The sequence below is a fragment of the Erpetoichthys calabaricus genome, chromosome 2 (genome assembly GCF_900747795.2).
Source record: "Erpetoichthys calabaricus chromosome 2, fErpCal1.3, whole genome shotgun sequence".
Classification (NCBI taxonomy): Eukaryota; Metazoa; Chordata; class Cladistia; order Polypteriformes; family Polypteridae; genus Erpetoichthys; species Erpetoichthys calabaricus.
Window position 1 is genome coordinate 4,970,556 of NC_041395.2, and position 21,664 is coordinate 4,992,219.

General features: G+C 53.9%; 1 protein-coding gene across 6 annotated transcripts in view; it reads left to right on the forward strand.

The window, feature by feature from the left end:
* Window positions 1-21,664, forward strand: part of fgfr2 (fibroblast growth factor receptor 2) — a 33,133-nt gene that overhangs the window by 10,100 nt on the left and 1,369 nt on the right. For 2 of the 6 annotated variants that reach the window (XM_028825639.2, XM_051923218.1), the window contains exons 3-19: window positions 2,470-2,736; window positions 2,819-2,893; window positions 4,731-4,900; window positions 7,317-7,440; window positions 7,541-7,801; window positions 7,889-7,963; window positions 10,552-10,724; window positions 11,213-11,336; window positions 14,686-14,876; window positions 15,639-15,783; window positions 16,870-17,069; window positions 18,624-18,775; window positions 20,616-20,737; window positions 20,821-20,931; window positions 21,016-21,206; window positions 21,291-21,413; window positions 21,486-21,556. In XM_028825639.2, the coding sequence (XP_028681472.1) occupies window positions 2,470-2,736; window positions 2,819-2,893; window positions 4,731-4,900; window positions 7,317-7,440; window positions 7,541-7,801; window positions 7,889-7,963; window positions 10,552-10,724; window positions 11,213-11,336; window positions 14,686-14,876; window positions 15,639-15,783; window positions 16,870-17,069; window positions 18,624-18,775; window positions 20,616-20,737; window positions 20,821-20,931; window positions 21,016-21,206; window positions 21,291-21,413; window positions 21,486-21,556 (2,575 nt within the window). Of the gene's footprint in view, window positions 1-2,469; window positions 2,737-2,818; window positions 2,894-4,730; window positions 4,901-7,316; window positions 7,441-7,540; window positions 7,802-7,888; window positions 7,964-10,551; window positions 10,725-11,212; window positions 11,337-14,685; window positions 14,877-15,111; window positions 15,251-15,638; window positions 15,784-16,869; window positions 17,070-18,623; window positions 18,776-20,615; window positions 20,738-20,820; window positions 20,932-21,015; window positions 21,207-21,290; window positions 21,414-21,485; window positions 21,557-21,664 lie in introns of all 6 variants that reach the window. The other 4 variants (XM_051923220.1, XM_051923221.1, XM_051923219.1 and 1 more) reach the window with 4 other exon arrangements.

A 21,664-nucleotide genomic window follows, 5' to 3' on the forward strand; every position in this document is an offset into this window, starting at 1 on the left:
TGTGTCCCAGTTTACTTTATATAGCGCTTTTCCACTACGTGTGTCCCAGTTTACTTCATATAGCACCTTTCCAGTGCATGTGTCCCAGTTTACTTTATGTAGCGCCTTTCCAGTGCGTGTGTCCCAGTTTACTTCATATAGCGCCTTTCCAGTGCGTGTGTCCCAGTTTACTTTATATAGTGCCTTTCCACTACGTGTCCCAGTTTACTTCATATAGCGCCTTTCCAGTGCATGTGTCCCAGTTTACTTCATATAACGCCTTTCCAGTGCATTTGTCCCTGTTTCTTTATGTAGCGCCTTTCCAGTGTGTCCCAGTTTACTTTATATAGCGCCTTTCCACTACGTGTGTCCCAGTTTACTTCATATAGCACCATTCCAGTGCATGTGTCCCAGTTTACTTTATGTAGTGCCTTTCCAGTGCGTGTGTCCCAGTTTACTTCCAGTTTACTTCATATAGTGCCTTTCCAGTGAGTGTGTCCCAGTTTACTTCATATAGCGCCTTTCCAGTGCATCTGACCCAGTTTACTTCATATAGCGCCTTTCCAGTGCATCTGTCCCTGTTTACTTCATATAGCACCTTTCCAGTGCGTGTGTCCCTGTTTACTTCATATAGCGCCTTTCCAGTGCGTGTGTCCCAGTTTACTTCATATAGCGCCTTTCCAGTGCATCTGTCCCTGTTTACTTCATATAGCACCTTTCCAGTGTGTGTGTCCCTGTTTACTTCATATAGCGCCTTTCCAGTGCGTGTGTCCCAGTTTACTTCATATAGCGCCTTTCCAGTGCATCTGTCCCAGTTTACTTCATATAGCGCCTTTCCACTACGTGTGTCCCAGTTTACTTCATATAGCGCCTTTCCAGTGCGTGTGCCCCAGTTTACTTTATATAGCGCCTTTCCAGTGCGTGTCCCAGTTTACTTCATATAGCGCCTTTCCACTACGTGTGTCCCAGTTTACTTCATATAGCAGCTTTCCACTACGTGTGTCCCAGTTTACTTTATATAGCGCCTTTCCAGTGCATGTGTCCCAGTTTACTTTATATAGCGCCTTTCCAGTGCATGTGTCCCAGTTTACTTTATATAGCGCCTTTCCAGAGCGTCTCACTTCCATTTCTGCTCGTTACTTTTCACATTCCTTTCCTAACCGCAGCGCCTTATCCGTTAATTATTAACATGTTGGTCAGAATTTCCCAGGACTGCCTGCCAGCCAGTGACATTGTGCCTCTCGTCTGTGTTTGATGTTTTATACAGCGCCTTTCGCATGTCTCTCTCCTAGTTTGTTATTCCATTGTCCTGTCCGTCAAGCTCACCATGAATACACCTGCCAATGTGGTGACACAAATGGCAAAGTATGCTGAGGCCACCCGGGCAGAGTGCCATGACAATGTGGGTAAACGAGTGGCCGCTGTATGCCCGTACCCTGTGGACGGCTGATGCCCGTCACATGACCCTGTGCAGGCAGACATTTGAACTGGCCTGTGATACCCACCTGAATTGGTCACATGGGTGTTGTGCCATCGTAAGCTGTGCACCCCCTCTGAATGGATGGCTTGACGGCGGAAGCCAACCTTCTGTCACCACTGAAGTAAACGATCAGAAGTGCTGAAAGGCGCTATATGGTGCTGGTTTTCAGTAAGACTTTGCAGCCATCGGTGTCTTCCTCTGTCTTGACTGTGGTGGGCATCTCTTATTACCAGTACAGTGCACTTTGATGCCACTCGGTGCCCGTTGCTCCTATACGCCCAAGAATGTGCAGTTGACCTGTTGGTGGCTTCGGTCTGATGAGGTGCCAACTGGCACTTCTGGTTCTGCTCTCTGCATGATGGGCTTTGATTTAATTTTGACTTTGCCACCCGCGTGATGCCCCTTGGATTGCACCTTTCCAAAGCTCATTACGATGGTCAGAAGGCCTTGTGATTCTGTATAGCACCTTTCAGTTGTGCCCACCTTAGCCAATGTCAAGTTTGTTCCCAGATCAAGGTCCAAAGTGCCAGTTAGATTTGTGTTGTTTGGTATTTGCCCTACGATGGCGTGCTCTTGGGAAAGGAGCTGTAAAAGAGCAGGGTGGTGCCCAGATGGCACCGTGGTCTTACATTTGGCCCTCTGCACTTTAAGAGGTGCTTTTGAGATGAGCCCGGCCTAGCGGCTGATTTTTATTAAGGTCTGTTCCTGGGCTCCAAATTGTGGGGCAGGAGATGTGCCAGTTTGGCTTATGGGTGACTGTGAGTCTCTCTCCTCCCCCTTTATTGCTAACCCTGACCCACCACGGGTCCACTGTCAAGCATGGCACATGTTGTCCTCTGTGCTTGGGGTTTTCTCATTTTGGCTTTCTCTTTCCTGTGGCCTACTGTCGGGCAGGCAGGTGGGCGTTAGCTTGGGGTGGTGGGCACGGCCTTCACCTTGTGCAGTTTCTGACCTGACATCTGTCTTCCTCCTCTTCCTCTCCCCCCAAATGCCATCTCTGGGCCTCACAGATTCGCCAGTCCAATTCCAAATCACACAGCCGGTGGTGCGCTCCTTTCCTGTGGGAGACCAGTTGAAGCTGCGGTGCCCCCTCTTGGAGCCTGGCAGCCTTATATGGACCAAGGATGGCTATGCACTGGCGCCCAACAATAGGACGTTCATTTTTGAGAGGCTCTTGCAGATTAACGATGCTTCGCCCCTGGACTCGGGCCTGTACGCGTGCAGCACAGTCCGGCCCCTCGGCCCCGACACGCTCTACTTCATTGTCAATGTCACAGGTGAGTGGGTCCCAGGCCGAGACCCTCTACCCACACTGCGTCCCGCCTGCTCTTCACTGCTGCCCCGTGTTCTTCCTTGCAGATTCTATGTCTTCTGGGGACGAGGACGACGACTTGGACATGTCAGAGGACATCATCGGTGACCGGCACCAGAGCAGTAAGTAGTGGCAGGAGAAGGTGGGTGAGGGCTTTGGGTGTGCCATGCTGAGCCGGTATTTAAGACCTGCCTGGCCCACGGGGGTTACACAGCATCTGGCCAGTGTGCCACCCTGGTGACTGACATCTGACATGACACTTGGAAGCTTCTGCTGGGTTCCACTTCCCTGCCCCACGCTGAGCACCTCATAACATGTGGGGGCTTCCGCCTGTGCAGTTTCTGACCTGGCATCTGTCACCCCGCCCCACTTCCTTGTCCTGCATGACCCCCTGGGTTTGCCACCTCTAGGCCTGCCTCACAGACTCCACCACCCAATACCAGATTTCATACTTCGTGGTACACTCCCTCCCAGTGGGTGACCCGTCCTCGGCTCTATACGGGGGTCCCCATTTTAAGCCTCCATGCCAGTGTAGGCACCTTGTAGACAGACGTTTTACGTCCCCCTTTTCAGCTGCGGGTTGCCTGCCAGGTGCGCCGAGTTTCGCTCAAGTGCCCAAGTAGGTACCCACCAGAGCAGCATTTCACGCCCCCTTGTTGCCCACTGGGTGTGGTACCTTTGATTGACATTCCAGTTTAGGTGCCCTGTCGAGTGACTTTTGACATCCCCTTTTTCCAGGCATTTGGCACCCCCTGGATGTGCTGCCTTTGGCTGATGTGCCCAAATAGATGCCTTCTAGGGCGACGTGTAGCCCCCTGGGTGCCCAGCCCTTGACTGGCATAACGTTTCTCTTGGTGGACGTGCAGCACTTGACCCGTCTGCCAGCTCGGGCACCCTGCTCGGTGACATTTCATTTCCCGTCGCTCTCGAGGCGTGTCGGATCGTTTTCTTCAGGTATGCTGGGAATTGTGAGTGCAGCCTTTGGCAAAGGTGTGTAGCGCGGAGGGAGGGAGGGAGGAGAGGCGGGAGCAGCTCGACTTGTACCCCCCGGCCCGCCGTGGTGTTTTAGGGGTAGGGGATGCCAGGCAGAGTGGGGAGTGGGCTTACCTTCCCAAATGTCCATTCCACTGTAGGCCCCTCAGAGCCAGTAAAGCCCCCCAAACGCATGGCCTAAGGTGTCCCGCACAGCCGGGGTGGGGACAGCTGGGGCCCGACTGTGACATTTCTTGCAGAGCCGAGGACGAGAGTGAAACTGGAAAGGCCTGTCGGCCCACCCTGTCAAAGTAGGTGCCTGGTGGTTTTTTGTTTTCTTTTCTTTTGCTGGAAAACACGAAATTCGGATTCGAGCCGTGAGCCTGGTATGTGGTGAGGCTGGCGCCCGCCCGCTCTGCCACATAAGCTCCTTGTTTTAATTTTTTGTCACAGATGCAGCCACCTTCCTTTCTTTTTGCATTTGTTGCCTTTTCTTAGCGCCATGTCTTGGACCCACTTGCCCGCTCCGCTTCCCCTGTTGACATGTGTCTGATGGCGCTCTTCATGCCGTCTGCTGCCAGTGGTGTCACAGTTGTCACAAATCACAGATGCCCATTCCAGTTATGCCCACCGTGTTTTTTTTTTGACAAATCTGAGGAAGCAGATGTGGTGGGTGCCAGATTGTTGGTGGCATGACAGACCCCGTTTGGCAGGCCCTGCCCTCATGCCACTGTGCCAGTCCTGTTTCACATCAGTCAAATGTTGTCTTCCGGCTATCAGTCTCAAGTACAGAATGATGGTGCCCGTCGCACTGGCTGGGCACTGACCACCCAATGGGAGAAGCCCTCCCTTAGTGGGTTTCCCTCGAACATCCAGGGGCCAATGTGGCATTTGTAACGCTGCCAGTCTCGCTGAGTGGGCCGATTAGAATGGGGTAAGATAGGGGCAGCCCCCTCATGCCATTCATTTTCTCTCTTTCTCTTGCAGCAGAAGCCCCCTACTGGAAGCACCCGGAGAAGATGGAGAAGCTGCGCTCCGTCCCGGCCTCCTCCTCCGTCAGGTTACGCTGCGTGGCTGGTGGGCATCCGACCCCCGCAATCCGCTGGCTTAAAAACGGCCAGGACTTCAAGCTGGAGCATCGCGACGGGGGATACAAGGTGAGGAGCGGGGCGGTGGGGGGCTTCTGGCCACACCCACCCTGCCAGAGGAGGGGGCGGGGGGGGTGCTTAGTGTCCCTCCTCCTGAATATTTCTGCCTGCCCTCTGGTCATCGCATGAAACAATCACTCCTTTCTTTTTCTTTCTTTTGCGTGAAATCACTGAGTCAACATTGCAGTTTGGCTGCCTGGCCGGCTGTGAAGATAAAGGGCGGGCGCTCGAGACCCCCGGCTCAGGCTCAGGGGCTGCAGGCAAACTGTGGTTTGACAGACATGAGGCCCCCCCTCGCCTTATTAACCATTCTAGCTGGTGGTAGAACAGGCGGGCCACCCTCCCCAGCAGTGGACGGGCAGGAGTATGTGCAAGGCGCTATATGGGGTCAGATATGAAAGACACGGTGTACAAGATGGCCGCCTGCAGTGTGGGGGTGGACGTTAAACGGCACCTTCAGGCGCGGTGAAGTTCTCGGTGGCCTGTGCAAGTCCACGTGCCTGCCGCTCACATGTCGCCACCCTCCTGCGCCATCCTTAGCCAGTAAAACCACCAGACTTTGAAAAGTTTATCATCTTTACCTGAACACAAACCTCTGGACGTGTACATCATACAGTGAAGGCAGACAGCTGTGCCAGGGCACTGAATGTGGTAAAGTCGAGTCAGGTGGGTATGAATGGCGCTAATAGATGGCCAGGTAGTCAAGTCAAGTTAGGGAGCCTGCACTGGCGCAGCACATTGCTACACCTACCATACGACAAAACAGCTCTGGATCCTGGTTGGCAACCCCCCCCCGGCAGACACCTGTCCCACCCTCCAGAAATGACCCACATTCTGCCACAACCCCTTGGCCTGGGTAATCGCGCCACATGGCCGTAGTGCCGTAACTGATGCTCCCTCACAATGCAGGTCATGTGCCTCATTCGGGACACGTCGTCAGACCAGCGGCCCCCAAGGACCCTCTGAAGAGACCCACATGAAGGAGTCGAGTCTTCATCTCAGGTCACTGGATAGCAAACAGGGGGCACCAGGACTCTAAAGACTTGGACCCTCGTCCTTTTGCGCCACACATCCCTTTAAAGACTAACCCCCCCACTGACTTCATAGGAAGAGTCACCAGAGTCACTTGAATGTCACTGCCCAGGTAGGTATATGTAGGAGTGACACTACTCTGAAAGACACTTTATAATAGACAGACAGCCGTGACTGGCATTGTGTGCCAGGTAGCTATGAATGGCACCTTGTAGTGGATAGCTGTGAGTGGCAATGGACATGGTGGGTGCCATATAGTGGGCTTATCGTGCGTCACACTGAAATTCTGCCTTGCTTGTGCCACTGTGAGATGGCAGACTTGTATAAACGGGTGCTCTGTAATGGAGAGCTGTGAAAGGCGCTATATGATGTAATGAGTTAGATGTGTTACACTGTAGTGTCACCTTTGTCACGTGCCACACTGAAGTTCTTCCCTTCCTGTCACTCGGCAGCCACTCACGGAGAGCCCCCTGGACACAAGGGCTCCCCTCACCCAGACACAGTTCCCAGCATGCCTTGCTCCGTTTCATTCCACATCGCCTTTGTGTTTGCGTTCAGCTGACTTCTCCTCACCTGCGTGTTATCATCGTGGTGCGTAGTAAACAGAGTGGGCATTGAACCTGAACTTGATGCCTGCCCACTGTGTTGACTGGCATTCAGTGCTTTTGTTCTCCTGACTCATTTTAAAAGTGTGTTGTGCCAGGCTGTACACCGATGTCCTGTTTATCGGCCCCTGACCCTGGTGGTCTTGCTTTAACTAGCGGTGGTTCACCAACTATGTGCCCACTCATGCTAACGTTGACCTTTGCTCCTCTGGGTGCCTGCTGAGCAGTGTGGGTAAGCAGCCTGCCACCCGGGCTTGATGAGCAGCAGTGCCCCCTGCTGTAGCCAGGTGCTGTAGTTGCCAGGCTTAGACTTGTGGGATTTCCTCCTGGCATTTCCTGGGCGCTGATGGCCTGGCAGACTTGTCTTTTGGGGTGCGTTGTTTAGCGTGGTCCGTGTTGGTCTCGCAGGGTCTTTTGGGTGGTTTTCCTTTGCATTTTTGGGAAGGTGAAGTGAAGCGGCGCGACTCCTGCCGTGTTGGGTTTCTCTGCGCCAGCCCACCGCTGCCAGTTAGCCGGCGTCGGCACACTTGCGAGATGAAAGCCACGCGGAGTGCAGATGTGTTTATTGGACGGGCCGTGCTGTTTGTTTTGGCTGTTGGTGCCTTGTGAAATTCGCCCGCTGCTTTTGGTGGGGGGGCCGAGGGGCGTCGAAGACATTTCCGTCTGCCATTAACAGAATTGGTCGTGCTTGTCAATAACGGCCGCCGCGGCTCCTCCTCGTTCCCCTGGCATGTGCTGTGCAGATGGCATGATCGTGGCTGCTTTAGCGCTCTGCCTGCTTTCCACAGGTGAGGCCTCAGCACTGGACCCTCATCCTGGAGCGGGTGGTCCCGCCGGACTCGGGGATGTACACCTGCGTCGTCCATAATGAGTTTGGCTCCATCAACCACACCTGTCAGTTGGATGTTCTGGGTAAGTGAGTGAAGTTGGCATCTTCCCATCGGTACACGGGACCCCTGGGGATCTCACCCCTCTATTTATTTATTTATTTTTCTCTGCACCTTCTTCACAGACTCCTTGACCAAATTCCAGATTTCACAGCCAGTAGTTCACTCCTTCCACTCGGGAGAAGCACTGAAACTGGACTGCCAGCTGTCGGAGCCTGGCACCGTTGTGTGGACCAAGGACGGGTCCCCTGTAAAGCCTAACAACAGGACGGCCATCACAGATGGCTCCTTGCAGATTGGCGATGCTTCGCCCACGGACTCGGGCCTGTACGCGTGTAGCACGGTGAGACCGCTGGCTGTGCTCTACTTCATTGTCAACGTCACAGGTGAGTGACAGCATCTGTCTGAGGGGCGGGGCCACAGAGTGCCCACAGCGAGAGCCTCACCCCTACCTGTTTGTGTCCCCTTGGCAGATGCCAGCTCATCCGGGGACGAGGATGACGACTTGGACAGGCCAGAGGATGCCAACAGTGACCAGCAGCAGAGCAGTAAGTGTTAGTGGAAGGTTGGCAAAATCGGGTGGCAAGCAGGCTGGCGATTTGTGTCTCATAAAGGGGATGGCATCTCAGCCTGCTTTTGACTTTGTCTGTCAAGGAGTTTCAGTGGCCTTGTGACAGTGCTGAGGTGGCATTGTGCCTGGTCAGTGCCACATTGGGGTGGCTCCTTGGCTTGACTAACTTGGTGGAGTCGGGTACCTGGGCACTCTACCTGCTCCGTTAAGTGGCAGTGAGACCTGCAGCTGCATGGCACATCCTTGTCTTGGGCAGCTTGTGCTCGGGTGTAATGCTTCAAGTTACTGGTTTAATCAGAATTGATTAAAAATGGGCAACAGGGAGAGTGAGGTGGCACAAGAAGTAGTGGAGTCATGCATGTCCTGTGTATGGCATTGGGTGGGTACACTCTGGCACCACAGTAAACCAAGAGGAAAAGCAATGTGTTTAAAAAAAAAAAAAATGCATATCTAGAGATGAAAGGCGCTATATTAGACATGGATGAGCAGAAATTAACCCTGGCAGTAGAGGAGTTGTCCCCCTTGAACAACCCTCATGCTTCATCATCATCATCCTCATCATCCATTTTATTTATATAGCGCATTTCCCATATTGTACCTCTCTGGTGACACGACAGACACAAAGGTAGAAATGAAAGGCGCAACGTCAAAACTGAAGGGACAGGTGCTGCCAGCAGGCGAGCCCAATGGGTGGCAGAGGTTTGTCCCTTTGTTGTACGGCTGACTAACAATCTGCTTTGCCCCAGTGCCACTGCTGTTAGATGCGCTGTGTATGTGGAAATCGAAGAGAAAGGCGCAGACATGCAAGGCACCACATAACTGAAGGATAGAAACTAAATGTCTGTTTAATATAGTGCCTTGCATTTCTGTCTGGCATATACTGTGCCTTTCATTTTGATTTATATTATATAGTGCCTATCATACCTGCCTGCTTGTCATGGCACCAGAGGGTGGCAATGCATGGCATTCTGGTTCGACTTTCACTACACCCTCACTGCTACTGTCTGTCTGTGTTCTATATAGTACCTTTCATTTCTCTTTATAACGGATTTAAATGAAAGGCGCTATATAACAGATTGATAATAATCATGTCAGAGAGTGCAGTGAAATTCTTACCTGTGTGTCTGACCAGCACCGTCCTGTGCCATGAGCAGCAGAAGGGCGCACAGGAGATGTGACCCTCGCCAAATAATACGTGGAGCGGGATAGATACGTAGAGATGGAAGGCGCTATATAACGCAGTGTGCCTGTGTCCGGAGTGCAGTGAGGTTGTCACTTGTATGCCCAGCCATCAAGCTGGGTGTCGCCAGTCTGCAGGGCCATGATAAGCAGTGACAGATGGCTGTGAAAGGCACTATATAAAACAATAGACACATAAATAGTAACTGAAGGGGCTACATAAAGTACTACAATAGCAATGAAAGGCACTATATAATGTGCTCGAGGAGAGGGTTTGTGTTTTTTGGCCCCCAAACCCCCCCACCAATGAGTCCTTTGTTTTTCATTTAACAACCTCAAGTTGCTGTTCATCATCAGATGCCCGCTGTTGGCTCGTCGCCCTCACCGTTGCCAGGCCTGCAGGGTGTGTTCCTTGTATCTGTGTCTGACCGGCTGGCGAGGTTGGTGCTGCTTTGTCTCCCCCCAAGATGTTGATTCCCATCCCAGGTTGTGGCCCCCTTCTAACTGTCTTGCTCTCGCAGCAGACCCCCAAATGTGCCTGTGGCAGCTCATTATTTGATCCCCCTGTGATGAGTGGCGCAGGGCACCTTTGAAGAGTGGCAGGTGGCACCAGCACCCAGTTAGACAGGGAAAAAAGAGATGGAGGAAAAGTGCCATGGAGAGAGACGGACGAGGGTGGATAGGAATGTGTGCCTGGCACTTGGGGGGCACGCGCCCTCTGGGTTAGCAGGAGCTACAAGATTAGTCCAGGGGGACTCCCCCCATAAGGCACAGGAGTGGCAGCAGGAGTCGGGTGGAGGGATGGGCACCAGGGACACGAGCAGATCAGAAGGTGGTCCGTGCCCGTTCATTGACGGGTCTCTGTGCTGCCAGATCCTGGTTGGTTTTAAAGGGGGGCACCATGGCTAGGGGGTTTTAAAGGACCACCTCCTGTGTGATGTTTAACGTTGTTTTATGTTTCTAACCCCCCATTTGACTTTTCGGGGTTATTACTTGGTGCCCTTTTTGCACTGCTCTCTTTATTTGGTTGGTTTGAGCCCCTTATGCACCCACCCTTCCTTGTCTGGGTGTACAGTATGTGCCCTCGCCAGCCAGTCTGTTACGCTGTTGATAGTGGCGGGTTCAAGAGGCTCCCAAAGTAGAGTGGGAGTGTGGAGCCGACCCGCACCCTCGCACCCCCCTTCTTCAAAATAAAGCGGTTGGGTGGAGGCTGCGTGTTGCTTGCCCTGGCAGACCATTTGGCCGTCGTCTTGGTCCCTGAAGTGCAGCCATGTCACAGACCCCACCTGTGTGTGAGCTGTCATTGCTCCGTAGTGGCAGGTCTCACACGGGTGGCACTGTAACGAATGCCCAATCTTTTTTATTTATTTATTTATTTTTTTGAAGCAGGAGCCCCCTACTGGACGCAGCCTGAGAAGATGGAGAAGAAGCTTCATGCTGTTCCTGCTGCCAACACCGTCAAGTTTCGGTGCGCAGCGGGTGGGTATCCGAATCCTGGGCTTCGGTGGCTTAAAAATGGCCGGGAGTTCAAGCAGGAGCATCGCATTGGTGGATACAAGGTAGGTTAGGGGGTCTGGGTGGGCTTGGGGTGTAAGTGGCTGTTGGCTTCCACTCGCCTGTGACTGCTGGGGAGGAGGAGGAGGAGGAGGAAGGTCAGCTGAGCGAGAGAGAGTGAAGTGTCCCACCTCCAGAATATTCCGCCTGCCCTGCAGTCATCGGCGGGCACAACAATCGCTTCTTTCTTCTGCATGAAATCACAGAGTCAACATCGCACTTTGGCTGGCTGTGAATGTCGAGCTGAGTAAACTGTTTTTCTTTCACTTGTGCCATGGCAGGAAGAGCAGGCCAGTGGGCTAATGTGCACCCCCTGAGCACAAGGCAGCTTGTTACCAAACCACCCTGCATGACTGGTCCTAACCTACTGAGCTGACATGGGCAGCCTGACGGGCACTCTAGCCAACAGATAATCGCTGCTTACTTGTGTCGGTGGCATAAGGGCTCAGTGCCCAATGGGTCTCCCACTAATTTAACGTCTGCATTCTCACAGGTGAGATCCCAGCACTGGAGTCTGATCATGGAGAGCGTCGTCCCATCAGACAAGGGCAACTACACCTGCATCGTGCAGAACGAGTACGGCTCCATCAACCACACCTACCACCTGGATGTTGTTGGTAAGTGTGGCGAATGCCAGGCAGCGGCGGTCGGACTGACTGACTGCACTTTCCTCGTGTCTGAGGGTCTAACTGACCAGCACAAGGTGGGCGTTCTCTTCAGCCTTGCAACTGGTGCTTGGGGAAGGCCTGTTGGTTTGGAGGCGCCCACTCCGCTGGGCAAAGGCTTGTCGAGTGTGTGTGGGTCACAGGTGGGCATGTAGTCGTCTGAATACTGAAATTTTGTACTTGTGTGCCCGACAAGTATGCCAACACATTTCCACCCTCCAACACCATCCTAATGAGAAGTTTCAAAATAGGGGCGTGAAAGGCGCTATATAACATAAAAGTTAGTTGTCGATAAAACTGTCAAGGCGTTAAATACGAAGGGGAAAGAATCAGAGAAGAAAAGCACAACGGACAGAAGTTACAAGTCAGATGGGTACGAACTCTCCCTCGTCTCTCTCTCTCTATTTAGAATACTACTGTAGAGATAGGAAAGGCGCTATATAACAAGTAGCTCGTGAAAGTGCTGTACATATTGGACTGGCTCTGGATCTCAAATAGTACACAGTAGCTGGATAGGACAGACGCTCGACAGGTGAATGGGGAAGGTGCAGAGAGTGACACACGTAGCACAATATAATAAATTGCATCCATCCATCCATTTTCCAACCTGCTGAATCCGAACACAGGGTCATGGGGGTCTGCTGGAGCCAATCCCAGCCAACACAGGGCACAAGGCAGGAACCAATCCCGGGCAGGGTGCCAACCCACCGCAGGACACACACAAACACACCAAGCACACACTAGGGCCAATTTAGACAGCACTATATAAATGAGAGAGATGCTGATGGAGCGGCGATATCAAATGTAGAAGTGAAAGGCGCTGTATAGCATACTAATGGTGGAAGATTGTCACATGCAGGCCGTGCAGTCAGAGGACAGGAGAGTCACCACAGGACACACAAACGTAGCTCAGCCTAGAGATGAGGGGCATTATAAAGGACAGAGAAGGACGTGCAGCACCGCTAGAAAGAGCCCCGATATCGATGACACGGCCAGCAGCAGAGGCGCACTGTGTGCCACATACCTGGCAATGCCACTCTATAAATCGGATCGGGGATAGACGGGAAACTTGCTCTGCTTTTAAAAAGAGAGGAGAATGTGGCGCTGTGTAACGAGATTGATACGCAGGACAGGCCCGGGGTCTTAAATACAGAGAGAGACGAGAGTGCAGCTTAGTAAAGGGACACGCCGTCCGTCTGTGTGTCTCTCCAGTAGATGGCACATCACCAACATCAACCAGGCTTTTACAAATCCCATACCCAGTGGCATATAACAGACGTGCTTTACTGCAGGCGTTTGTGGTGCGCCATCTGTTGGAAATACAAATGCAATGCATTTTATTGTGACAGGCGTTTGTGATGCGCCATCTGTTGGTTAGATTGGCACTACATAATTTAGATAGCTGTAACACTGTAATAATGAGAGAGACCAATGGACAGGCAGGAAAGGCACTATATATTAACAGACAAATAATACAAAGAAATGTTCATAGGTCTCGTCCCGTGATCCACAGGTTCATAAAATCTGTAAATATTAACCAAATCCGTACAATTTGAGTCGGCTGCATCCACGAATTATACGTACAATGAAGGAAATGAAACGAGCGTAAAAGTGTAGAATTAAAGCGAGTTTTGCAGAAAGTGTTGTTGGCAGGGAATGCAAATGCAAGAATCGATCTGTGAAAGTTACAGGAAAGGCGCTCGCTGTATGATCGATATTGAGAGCCCAGATCAGATGAACATCCTCTATAGCGCCAGTCGAAGCCAGCAGCCGTGCCCCACGTTCACCCCAAGCCCCACCTGGTGTGCCTGGCGTGCCCGCCGTCTCGCTGGCCGTGAAGTGTTGCTGTGAATCGCCTGCTTGTTTACATGCCGATAACATCACAGCTGAGCAGCAGCAGCACTTTAAAGTTGAAGATTCCATCTGTCAGCTCATCCTGGTCGACTGACGAGATCCTGGCACAGGGCTGCCTGGCAGTTAGGCCATGCCCAATCCTCTTGACGCTTATGTAAGATGGCACTGATAGGCTTTTGGGCATAATGTAAATTGGCCGGTTGCCGTGCCCGTTTCTCCTCATTGGAAAATGTGAAGTGTGCGATGCGTGCAGGACGGACCCCCACCTGCCTGCTGCTGCTGCTCTTGGACCCTCTGCTGGTGTCGGTGTTTAATGGAAAGGGTGGGCAGCAAGGAGGCGCTTTGCGTTTGGGCAGCGAGGGCACAGATCAGCAGCAAAAAAAAGAAAAAGAAAGCTGTACTTTTACCAAGATGCCCCAAAACCGGGGGGCCAAGTGTTGTGGAAGTTTGCGCGACATCTGGCAGGAGTGTAACGTGAGCCCCCTGCTCCGCAGCGCCAGCCGAGGTTAATCTGATGTGACAGTGAGCTGAAGCAGGTTCCCTCGGAGGCCTGTGAGGCCCCAGAATGAGTGGATGAGGGGTGTCAAAGTGACTGGGGGGGGTGAGGGGGGGTTGTGTGAGTCAAAAGAAAGAGAGAACGACAGGCAGAGCCCCCCCCCCTCCCTCCCCTCAGTCTCGCTGCTGATTGGCTGCGGCCCCCAAACGTCCTGGTAACTCTCTAACTCCTCTAAAGTCTCCTCACCTCCCCCACGGCAGCTTCAGGCGCACACACAATAGCATTAGTGTAAGGGCGGGGGGGGGGGGGGGGGGTCTTCACTCTCAAGGTGGGCTTCTCCGTCCCCGTGGCTGGCAGATGCCCCTCTCGTATGTGCTCTGAGGTTTGTGGGGTGCTGTGCCGTTACGCTTATGGGGTATTGGAGGAGGACGAGGGTGACACAAATGGTAGATGTCACCGCCCCCCGGGGGTCTTGACTCCCTTGTTGTTTTAGGAACAGTAGGAGGGCAGACGTGGCTGACCTCTGCTGCTCTTGTCAGAACTTCATTCATCTTTGGCAGACGGGACAACCCAAAGAGAGGAGGATGGGGTGGCGATTTAGAGCGTGGGGGTCTCCCAGTAACCTCAATTGCTCAGCGCCTGTGGAGAATGACTTCAGTGTCTGCCGCCCGCTGCTGTACCTTGTACCCTGTGCTCTTGTTTGTCTGGTGCCCAGCCGGGGTGACGTCAATCTTGCCGACACAAAACACGGCGGGGTCTGAAAGCCCCCATTGTTCGAGCTCCAGGGTTGTTTAGAAATGCGTTTTGAAGCAAAGCCGCCAAATAAACTCGACTTGCCGATTCCCCTGCGGGCAACTCATTAGCTCACCTTTAGAGCTGCTGGCACCGGTGTGCCCTGTCAGAATTGGGGGGCCCAAACAACCCTAACTTGGCCTTTTCACTGTCTTGCAGAGCGCTCCCCTCATCGGCCCATCCTGCAGGCCGGCCTGCCAGCCAACACCACGGTGTACGTGGGCGAGGAGGCCCAGTTCATGTGCAAGGTGTACAGCGATGCCCAGCCGCACATCCAGTGGCTCAAGCACATCGAGAAGAACGGGAGCCGCTACGGGGCCGATGGGCAGCCCTACGTGCACGTGCTCAAGGTGAGACTGGGTGGGGGGGTTTAGTGCTGAAACGGTCACTCGCTGCCCGGTCACTGTCATCAGGGGGCCACTTGATGGGCACTCGCCCAGCGATGCCACGTATTGGACCTCTGCCCCCCCCTGTTTAGGCCCCGGGGGGGGGGGTACACTGAATGTTTTTTTTTTTTTTGGTCACTTTGGACCCCCCCCACCCCTTTAACCCGCTCTTGTCCTTTGTCATTGATTCTGTTTCTAGCATTCAGGAATTAATAGTTCCAATGTGGAACGGCTGACATTAAGCAATGTGACCGAGGCGGACGCAGGAGAGTATATTTGTAAGGTCTCCAATTATATCGGGGAGGCCAACCAGTCTGCCTGGCTCACGGTCCTCGCAGGTAAAGAACCAACTTGTGCCGCGGACCCCCTCGCCCTTTGCTGGTGTCTGGTAAACGCAGGCGGGCCGACTGGACTTCCCTTTGGTGCTTTGGGACTCCTGGAGCTTCCTGTTGTCCTGCCGACTGGCCATGGAAGGATCCGGCGGCCGTGAGGGTCGTGCGCGGATTCCTCCATGTCGACTGATTTGACTCTGTGCATGTGGTGGTGACGGGTGTCGGCCGGCTCTCCTTCTTTCTCCTCAGAGAAGCCGGGATGGGGGCAGAAGAAGAAAAGGAGCCCCGGGGAGCGTGCCAGGCGCCCTCGGCAGGCGTGTCTCCCACCGGACCCCTGGTCTCACCACTCTCTCTGCTTGTCTTCCCTCTTGTTCTCCTCCCTGTTTTCTTCTAGACGGCCGGGGTTAACACCACGGACAAAGAGATTGAGCTTCTCTATCTGCCCAATGTCACTTTCGAGGACGCTGGGGAGTATACGTGCTTGGCGGGTAATTCTATTGGGATCTCCTATCACACTGCATGGTTGACCGTTCTGCCAGGTACAGAACTTCCGCTGGGATTTCCTGCTGCTCTTTTTGTGATCTGGGGGTTGGGGGCGGCGAGGGGGCGGCGGGCTCGTGCCACCAGGAACTGGCGTATCCGCAACGGGAGTGAGTGCCCGTTCCTCAGGTTGGCGTGAGCCCGTTCGCCCACTCGCTCGCTTGTGGTGTCTGTTTCACAAATCCGCGTCTCCTTTGTGCTCTGCTGCATGCGCCTGTCTGTCTGTCTGTCTGTGTGTGGACGCTTTGAACTCCACGTCTTCTCCTTCATTGGCGCTTGCCCACCCGCCCGCCCACCCGCCCTGCTTTGGGTCGGTGCCATTTCATTCAAAGTGTGCTTATCCACCTGATAATTGCTGGCTTGCTCAGCAGGGCTGCCCACTGCATCCTCGCACGGGTCGGGCTTTCTCAGTTATCGGCGCTTCAGCCAAGGAACGCCCACCTCGGCGATTCCCAGGGGAGCGCTGATCCCGATCGCTCGACTTGCGGTGTGGCAGACCTGCCTAATCCTCCTCCTGGGAGCGCCATACCTGTCAGAGGTGCCCGGGCTTTAATTGCCGCTTGCTCTCGTGCCACCCACCGCTTGCTGTGCCTGTCATGGCTGTCTGGTGGGCAGGCCCGGGCCACTCTGTGGGTGCTCTGTCACATGGACGGTGGCACGACTTGGGTAAGGCCTCAAGCAGACGAATGCGGGCCTGATGGGACCTCCGAGGTCTCCCCCAGTCAGCCATGTTTGACTTGTGCCGGTGCCAGTGGTGGGGGGCGGAGAGGGGGGGGGGGCGCTGCTTGATTTGGACGCCATCCATGTGAAAATAGAAGGAAAGTTTTTTTGGCGTTGACTGCTTTGTAATTCAATCCGCTGAGCATTTGAATAAATATGCGCTTCCTCCTAACGCCAGTCGCGCGGCCCACCACAAGAATGGCGCTTCATATTTGTGGCTCCGCAGCGGAATGATGGGCTCCGCCAGCGTCTTGTGGGGGGGGGGGGGGGGGCTTGGCTGTGCCGTCTCGGATTGTTTTAAACTTCTAACCCTGAACCCCCCCCCCCCCCCCGTACCCCCCCTTCAACTCTGCTCTGTGCTGCAGTTCCTCAGAATGAGAGCAAGGAGAGGCTGACCTCGCCCGACTACGTGGAGATCGCCATCTACTGCATCGGAGTCTTCCTCATCGCCTGCATGGTCGTCACGGTGATCGTGTGCCGCATGAGGAGCTCCAGCAAGAAGTCGGACTTCAGCAGCCAGCCGGCGGTCCACAAGCTCACCAAGCAGATCCCCCTGCGCAGACAGGTAACAGAAAGTAGATAAAGAGTTCAAAGCCCCTTACACATGAGCTAGAGCGCCAACGCCACACTGGCACCCCACTGGGTAGGACCCGTTCAGCCACACTAGTGCCCCCCGGGTCATTACCTCACCCCTGAGCCTTTAAACCAAGCCGTGTGCCCGTTTACCCGCACAACTCCAGTCCCCTTCTACAGACCCTGCTGGCACGACGTGCCCCCGACATCTGATGCGTCTGTTCACGTGACCCTTAGCACTACCACGAGTTGGCACCCGGGTCCATCCCTCGGTGACCAAAGTACCTGACACTTCCAGATGCCCCCCAACCACACCCTGCTCACCAGCTGCACGTCACTACTGTCCTCTCGGCTCCCAGTTACTTGGGACACTAGTCACATGATCCATACCACTGTGCCCCGTCACGTAGTTTTTAGCACCTCCAGGATATAAAGTGCCCTGATTGCTGTGCCTCCCCGTTAGTTCCCTCATGTGACACGAGTACTGACCCCTGAACTGAGAATGCCACCCCACCCCCCCCCTCAGGTGCCCATTTGAACATCATTGCTATCCACACAACCACAGTCCCCGATACTTGGCACACTAATGGGATGGTGTGTACCCCTACACCTGGTGCCACTGTTACGTGATCCTTCAACAGGACATGGTGCACTCCAACTGGTGCCCACCTGGGTCTCTTCATCCAAGACTTCCACAGCACGTCTCTTGAGCCGAGGGTGGCATCCTCCCTCAACCATTCCTCGCCCACCCCACTACAGCTACACCCTTAAAACATGGGCACTTCACACCCTGGGTCCACCTTGTGCCATGAGCTGTACCACTGTATCTCCTGGCATAACCCCTACATCTGTGCACATCCCCCATGTGACTAAAGTACCCTACATCTGAGGAAAACCAAGGGTGCCAACTCCTTTGGCCTGGGCTTCCTATCCTCACAGCCCACTCAAGCCCAATCTCAGGACCCCTTTACTTGGGCTGTTAGAGCCGTGACCCGTGACGGGGGTCTCCACTGACATCACCCCTGCACCTGATGCCACCAGGATGTAAAGCAACGTGATCACCACACTAGTGCCCAGATGGCATGACGGTCACTCGCGTGACACAGGCGCCCTACACCTGAGGCTCCCAAAGGCTGGCCTCTGCCCGGCCATGTGCCTGGCTGCCCATCATCACTGCCCACTCAAGCCCAGTCGATGTCAGCTCTACAGTTCTTATGGGTGGGGGCCTTGTGCTGCGCCCCAACTCCTCCAACATGCAGCTCAACGGAGGCACCGACAGGTGAGTGCTGTACAGACTGAGAGTGAAGGTGGCACACAACCTTGAACTTGGCATGGTGTGTGAGGGTGAGGCTTGTGCCCACTGCATGTCCCTACAGAGCAGCACGCGTGTGTGTGTGTGTGTTGGCCCGGGTGAGTGTGAAGCACTCGCTTGGCATGGAGGTTTTCCTGACGTCTTTCCAGGTGCAGACAGGGCGCAGTTGGCAGTGGCAGCGTGCGTGCCCCCCTTCGACGATGATCAGTGTACTTCTCTCTGGTCCCTGCGCAGGTGTCGGCCGACTCCAGTTCCTCCATGAGCTCCAGCACACCTCTGGTACGAATCACCACCCGCCTCTCGTCAGCCGTTGATGTGCCCATGCTGGCCGGAGTGCCCGAGTACGACCTTCCTGAGGACCCCCGCTGGGAGTTTGAGAGAGACAAGTAAGTTACGACTCTGAGCAGAAGTTGGCAGTCGGGGCTGGAGTGCCACTGTGTGCAGTGGGTGGGTGTCCAGTTAACGTGGGGAGGTGCCATGCCAAGTATGAAGAGAGGGGGCGACACGGGGCAGTCACGTAGTGTAAAAGACATGAAAGGCTAAACGGATAGACGGGTACATGTAAGTGAGAGATGGGAAAGGCGCTATATAAAGTAAAGTGGGATGGTAGGAAAAACACTAATGTACAGCTGTAGAAACAAAGTAAAGGCGCTATATATATATTTATAATAAAGAGGTGTCGGAGAAAGTGGGACAGATGAGTGTGACAAGATATTAAACAACTAGAAATGAAAGGCACTCGAGATCAAATGGGGTTCATAGATGGGACAGGCGCTATATTAGACACCTCAGTATGACTAGAAGTCAGTGGCATTCTGTAGTACACAGGACAGGAAAGTCACAGATGGCTAGAAAAGGCTTTCATTTATAGTTCGGAGTAAAAGGACAGGTTAATAGATAAAAAGGAAAGGCGCTATATAACACACAGATGATTAAGGAGAAGTGAATGGCATTCTTAGTCCTTTCATAAAGACCCCGTTATATATATTATATAGATAGAAGTCAAAGGCACTATATACAGTGGGACAGACCTTATATAAAACACACAGCGTATACTGCGACTGGAAATGAAGAGCATCATGTGATGGACTGGAGGAAAAGCACTCCAGAAAATAAAATGGTGATTGGAAAGGCGCTATAGCAGGTGTAGATACAAACATGGAAACGCCACAGTGTCATAGACGACAAAGGCTCTCTATCAATATATTATAAAATATAAAAATCCAACGTCTGTCTGTCCGTCCGCTTTTCACGAGGGCGCTACTTCGCGGATTTAGATCGGTGTGTGTGTGTCTCTACTGGAACATTCCGGTTGATTCGGCGACTTCTGTCATCGCGCTAAGTGCGAATGAATCGCTCGAGCAGGTAGAGAGGCCGAGGGGCGGGACCTGCTGACGACATAACTACTTCACGGATTTAGATCTTTTTTTTTCTTTTCTAGAACTTTCTTGAACATTCCGGTTGATTTGGCGACTTCTCTCATCGGACTCCCGCGTTCGTTTGCAGGAGCGATATATTCGCGCGTGACGTCAGTGGGGCGGGGCCTTCCTTTGTCCTGTTTCACTACTACGCATGCGAAGTCGCGGGGCACGGCGAGTATAAAGTGGCTCTATATGACCGACACAGTAAAGACTTGTTGTGTGTAACGGTGGCACCGCCTGACTGTTTTCCCCTGGGTCGCCGCCACGGGGAGATGCCCGCCGGTCGTGACCAGTGCCCAGCAGGCCAGCCGTGGTGACGTCTTCGAGGGCAGCGCGTTCACAGGCTCACCAGCTCGCTTTGCAGTTCCCGTCTCAAAAGCCTTTTTCTCAGCCGCTTGGCGCTCTGCACTCACGGATGGCATTGCCAGCCTGCTAATGTGGAAAATTGTGAAGTGTGAACAAGCAGAGAAAAGAAAAGCCCAATTAGCCGTATCGGCGGCTGAAAGGCTGCCATTGAGATGCAGGGCACAGCCTGGAGCCGTCCCGCGGCACACTGGCCCGATTGTTCTGCTCGTGCGGCCTGATTAGAGCAGATGTCTTCACACGTCCCGCGGCATTAATGAGCGCCCCTCGTACGATGACTTGGCTGGCACACAGTGGAGCCGCCCAGCGGGGGGGGGGGGGCTGCGCGCAGTTTGAGCTTTGTGTACCTGGTGGCATCCAGTGGGCAATGCCCAGCTGACACGAGATGTGGGAATGTTCTCGCTGCCAACATCCCACCGATGCCTCCCATTTTCTCTTGCAGGCTCACTTTGGGCAAACCCCTCGGAGAAGGCTGCTTTGGACAGGTGGTCATGGCAGAAGCTCTGGGGATTGACAAGGACAAACCCAAGGAGGCCATCACGGTGGCAGTGAAAATGCTCAAAGGTGAGTGAGTGGGTGGGTGGCACAAGCGGACCCTGGCCGCGCTCGCCCCGGGCTCTCTGACCCTCACTGTGGTGTCCTTTCAGACGATGGCACCGAGAAGGACCTGTCTGATCTGGTATCGGAAATGGAAATGATGAAGATGATCGGGAAGCACAAAAACATCATCAATCTTCTGGGCGCCTGCACCCAGGATGGTAGGTGGCACCTGACGAAATGCCCAAATCGGGTGACGCCGTCAATGGTGGCCTTGACTTCTCTCCTTTGTCCTCATGTGGCAGGCCCGCTCTACGTCATCGTGGAATACGCCTCCAAGGGAAACTTGCGGGAGTACCTCCGTGCCCGACGCCCGCCTGGCATGGAGTACTCGTACGACATCACCAGGGTGCCCAACGAGCAGCTGACCTTCAAGGACCTGGTGTCCTGCACTTACCAGGTGGCAAGAGGCATGGAGTACCTGGCATCCCAGAAGGTGGGTGGCGTGTTGGGTGTGAGGGCAGAGTGCCCGCTCCTGGTGGGCCAGGGTGTGACCACAGCTCTGCTCTTCTCTCCTCAGTGCATTCATCGAGACCTGGCAGCCAGAAATGTGTTGGTGACGGAGAACAACGTGATGAAGATCGCCGACTTTGGGCTGGCAAGAGACGTCAACAACATCGATTATTACAAGAAGACGACCAACGTGAGTGTGGACTCGAGGGGCACACAGCACTGTTGTGGATGCCCACGTACTCATGGGGGTCTTGTCTTGCAGGGTCGGCTTCCTGTCAAGTGGATGGCACCAGAGGCGCTCTTTGACCGGGTGTACACGCACCAGAGTGACGTGTAAGTAGTAGGGGGCACCGAGGTCTCGGTTTATGTGGTGCCCGTTGCAGTGGGTGCCATCATCACCTGAGTTGGGCGTCGTCTTTAAGTTGTGTGTGTGACACTACA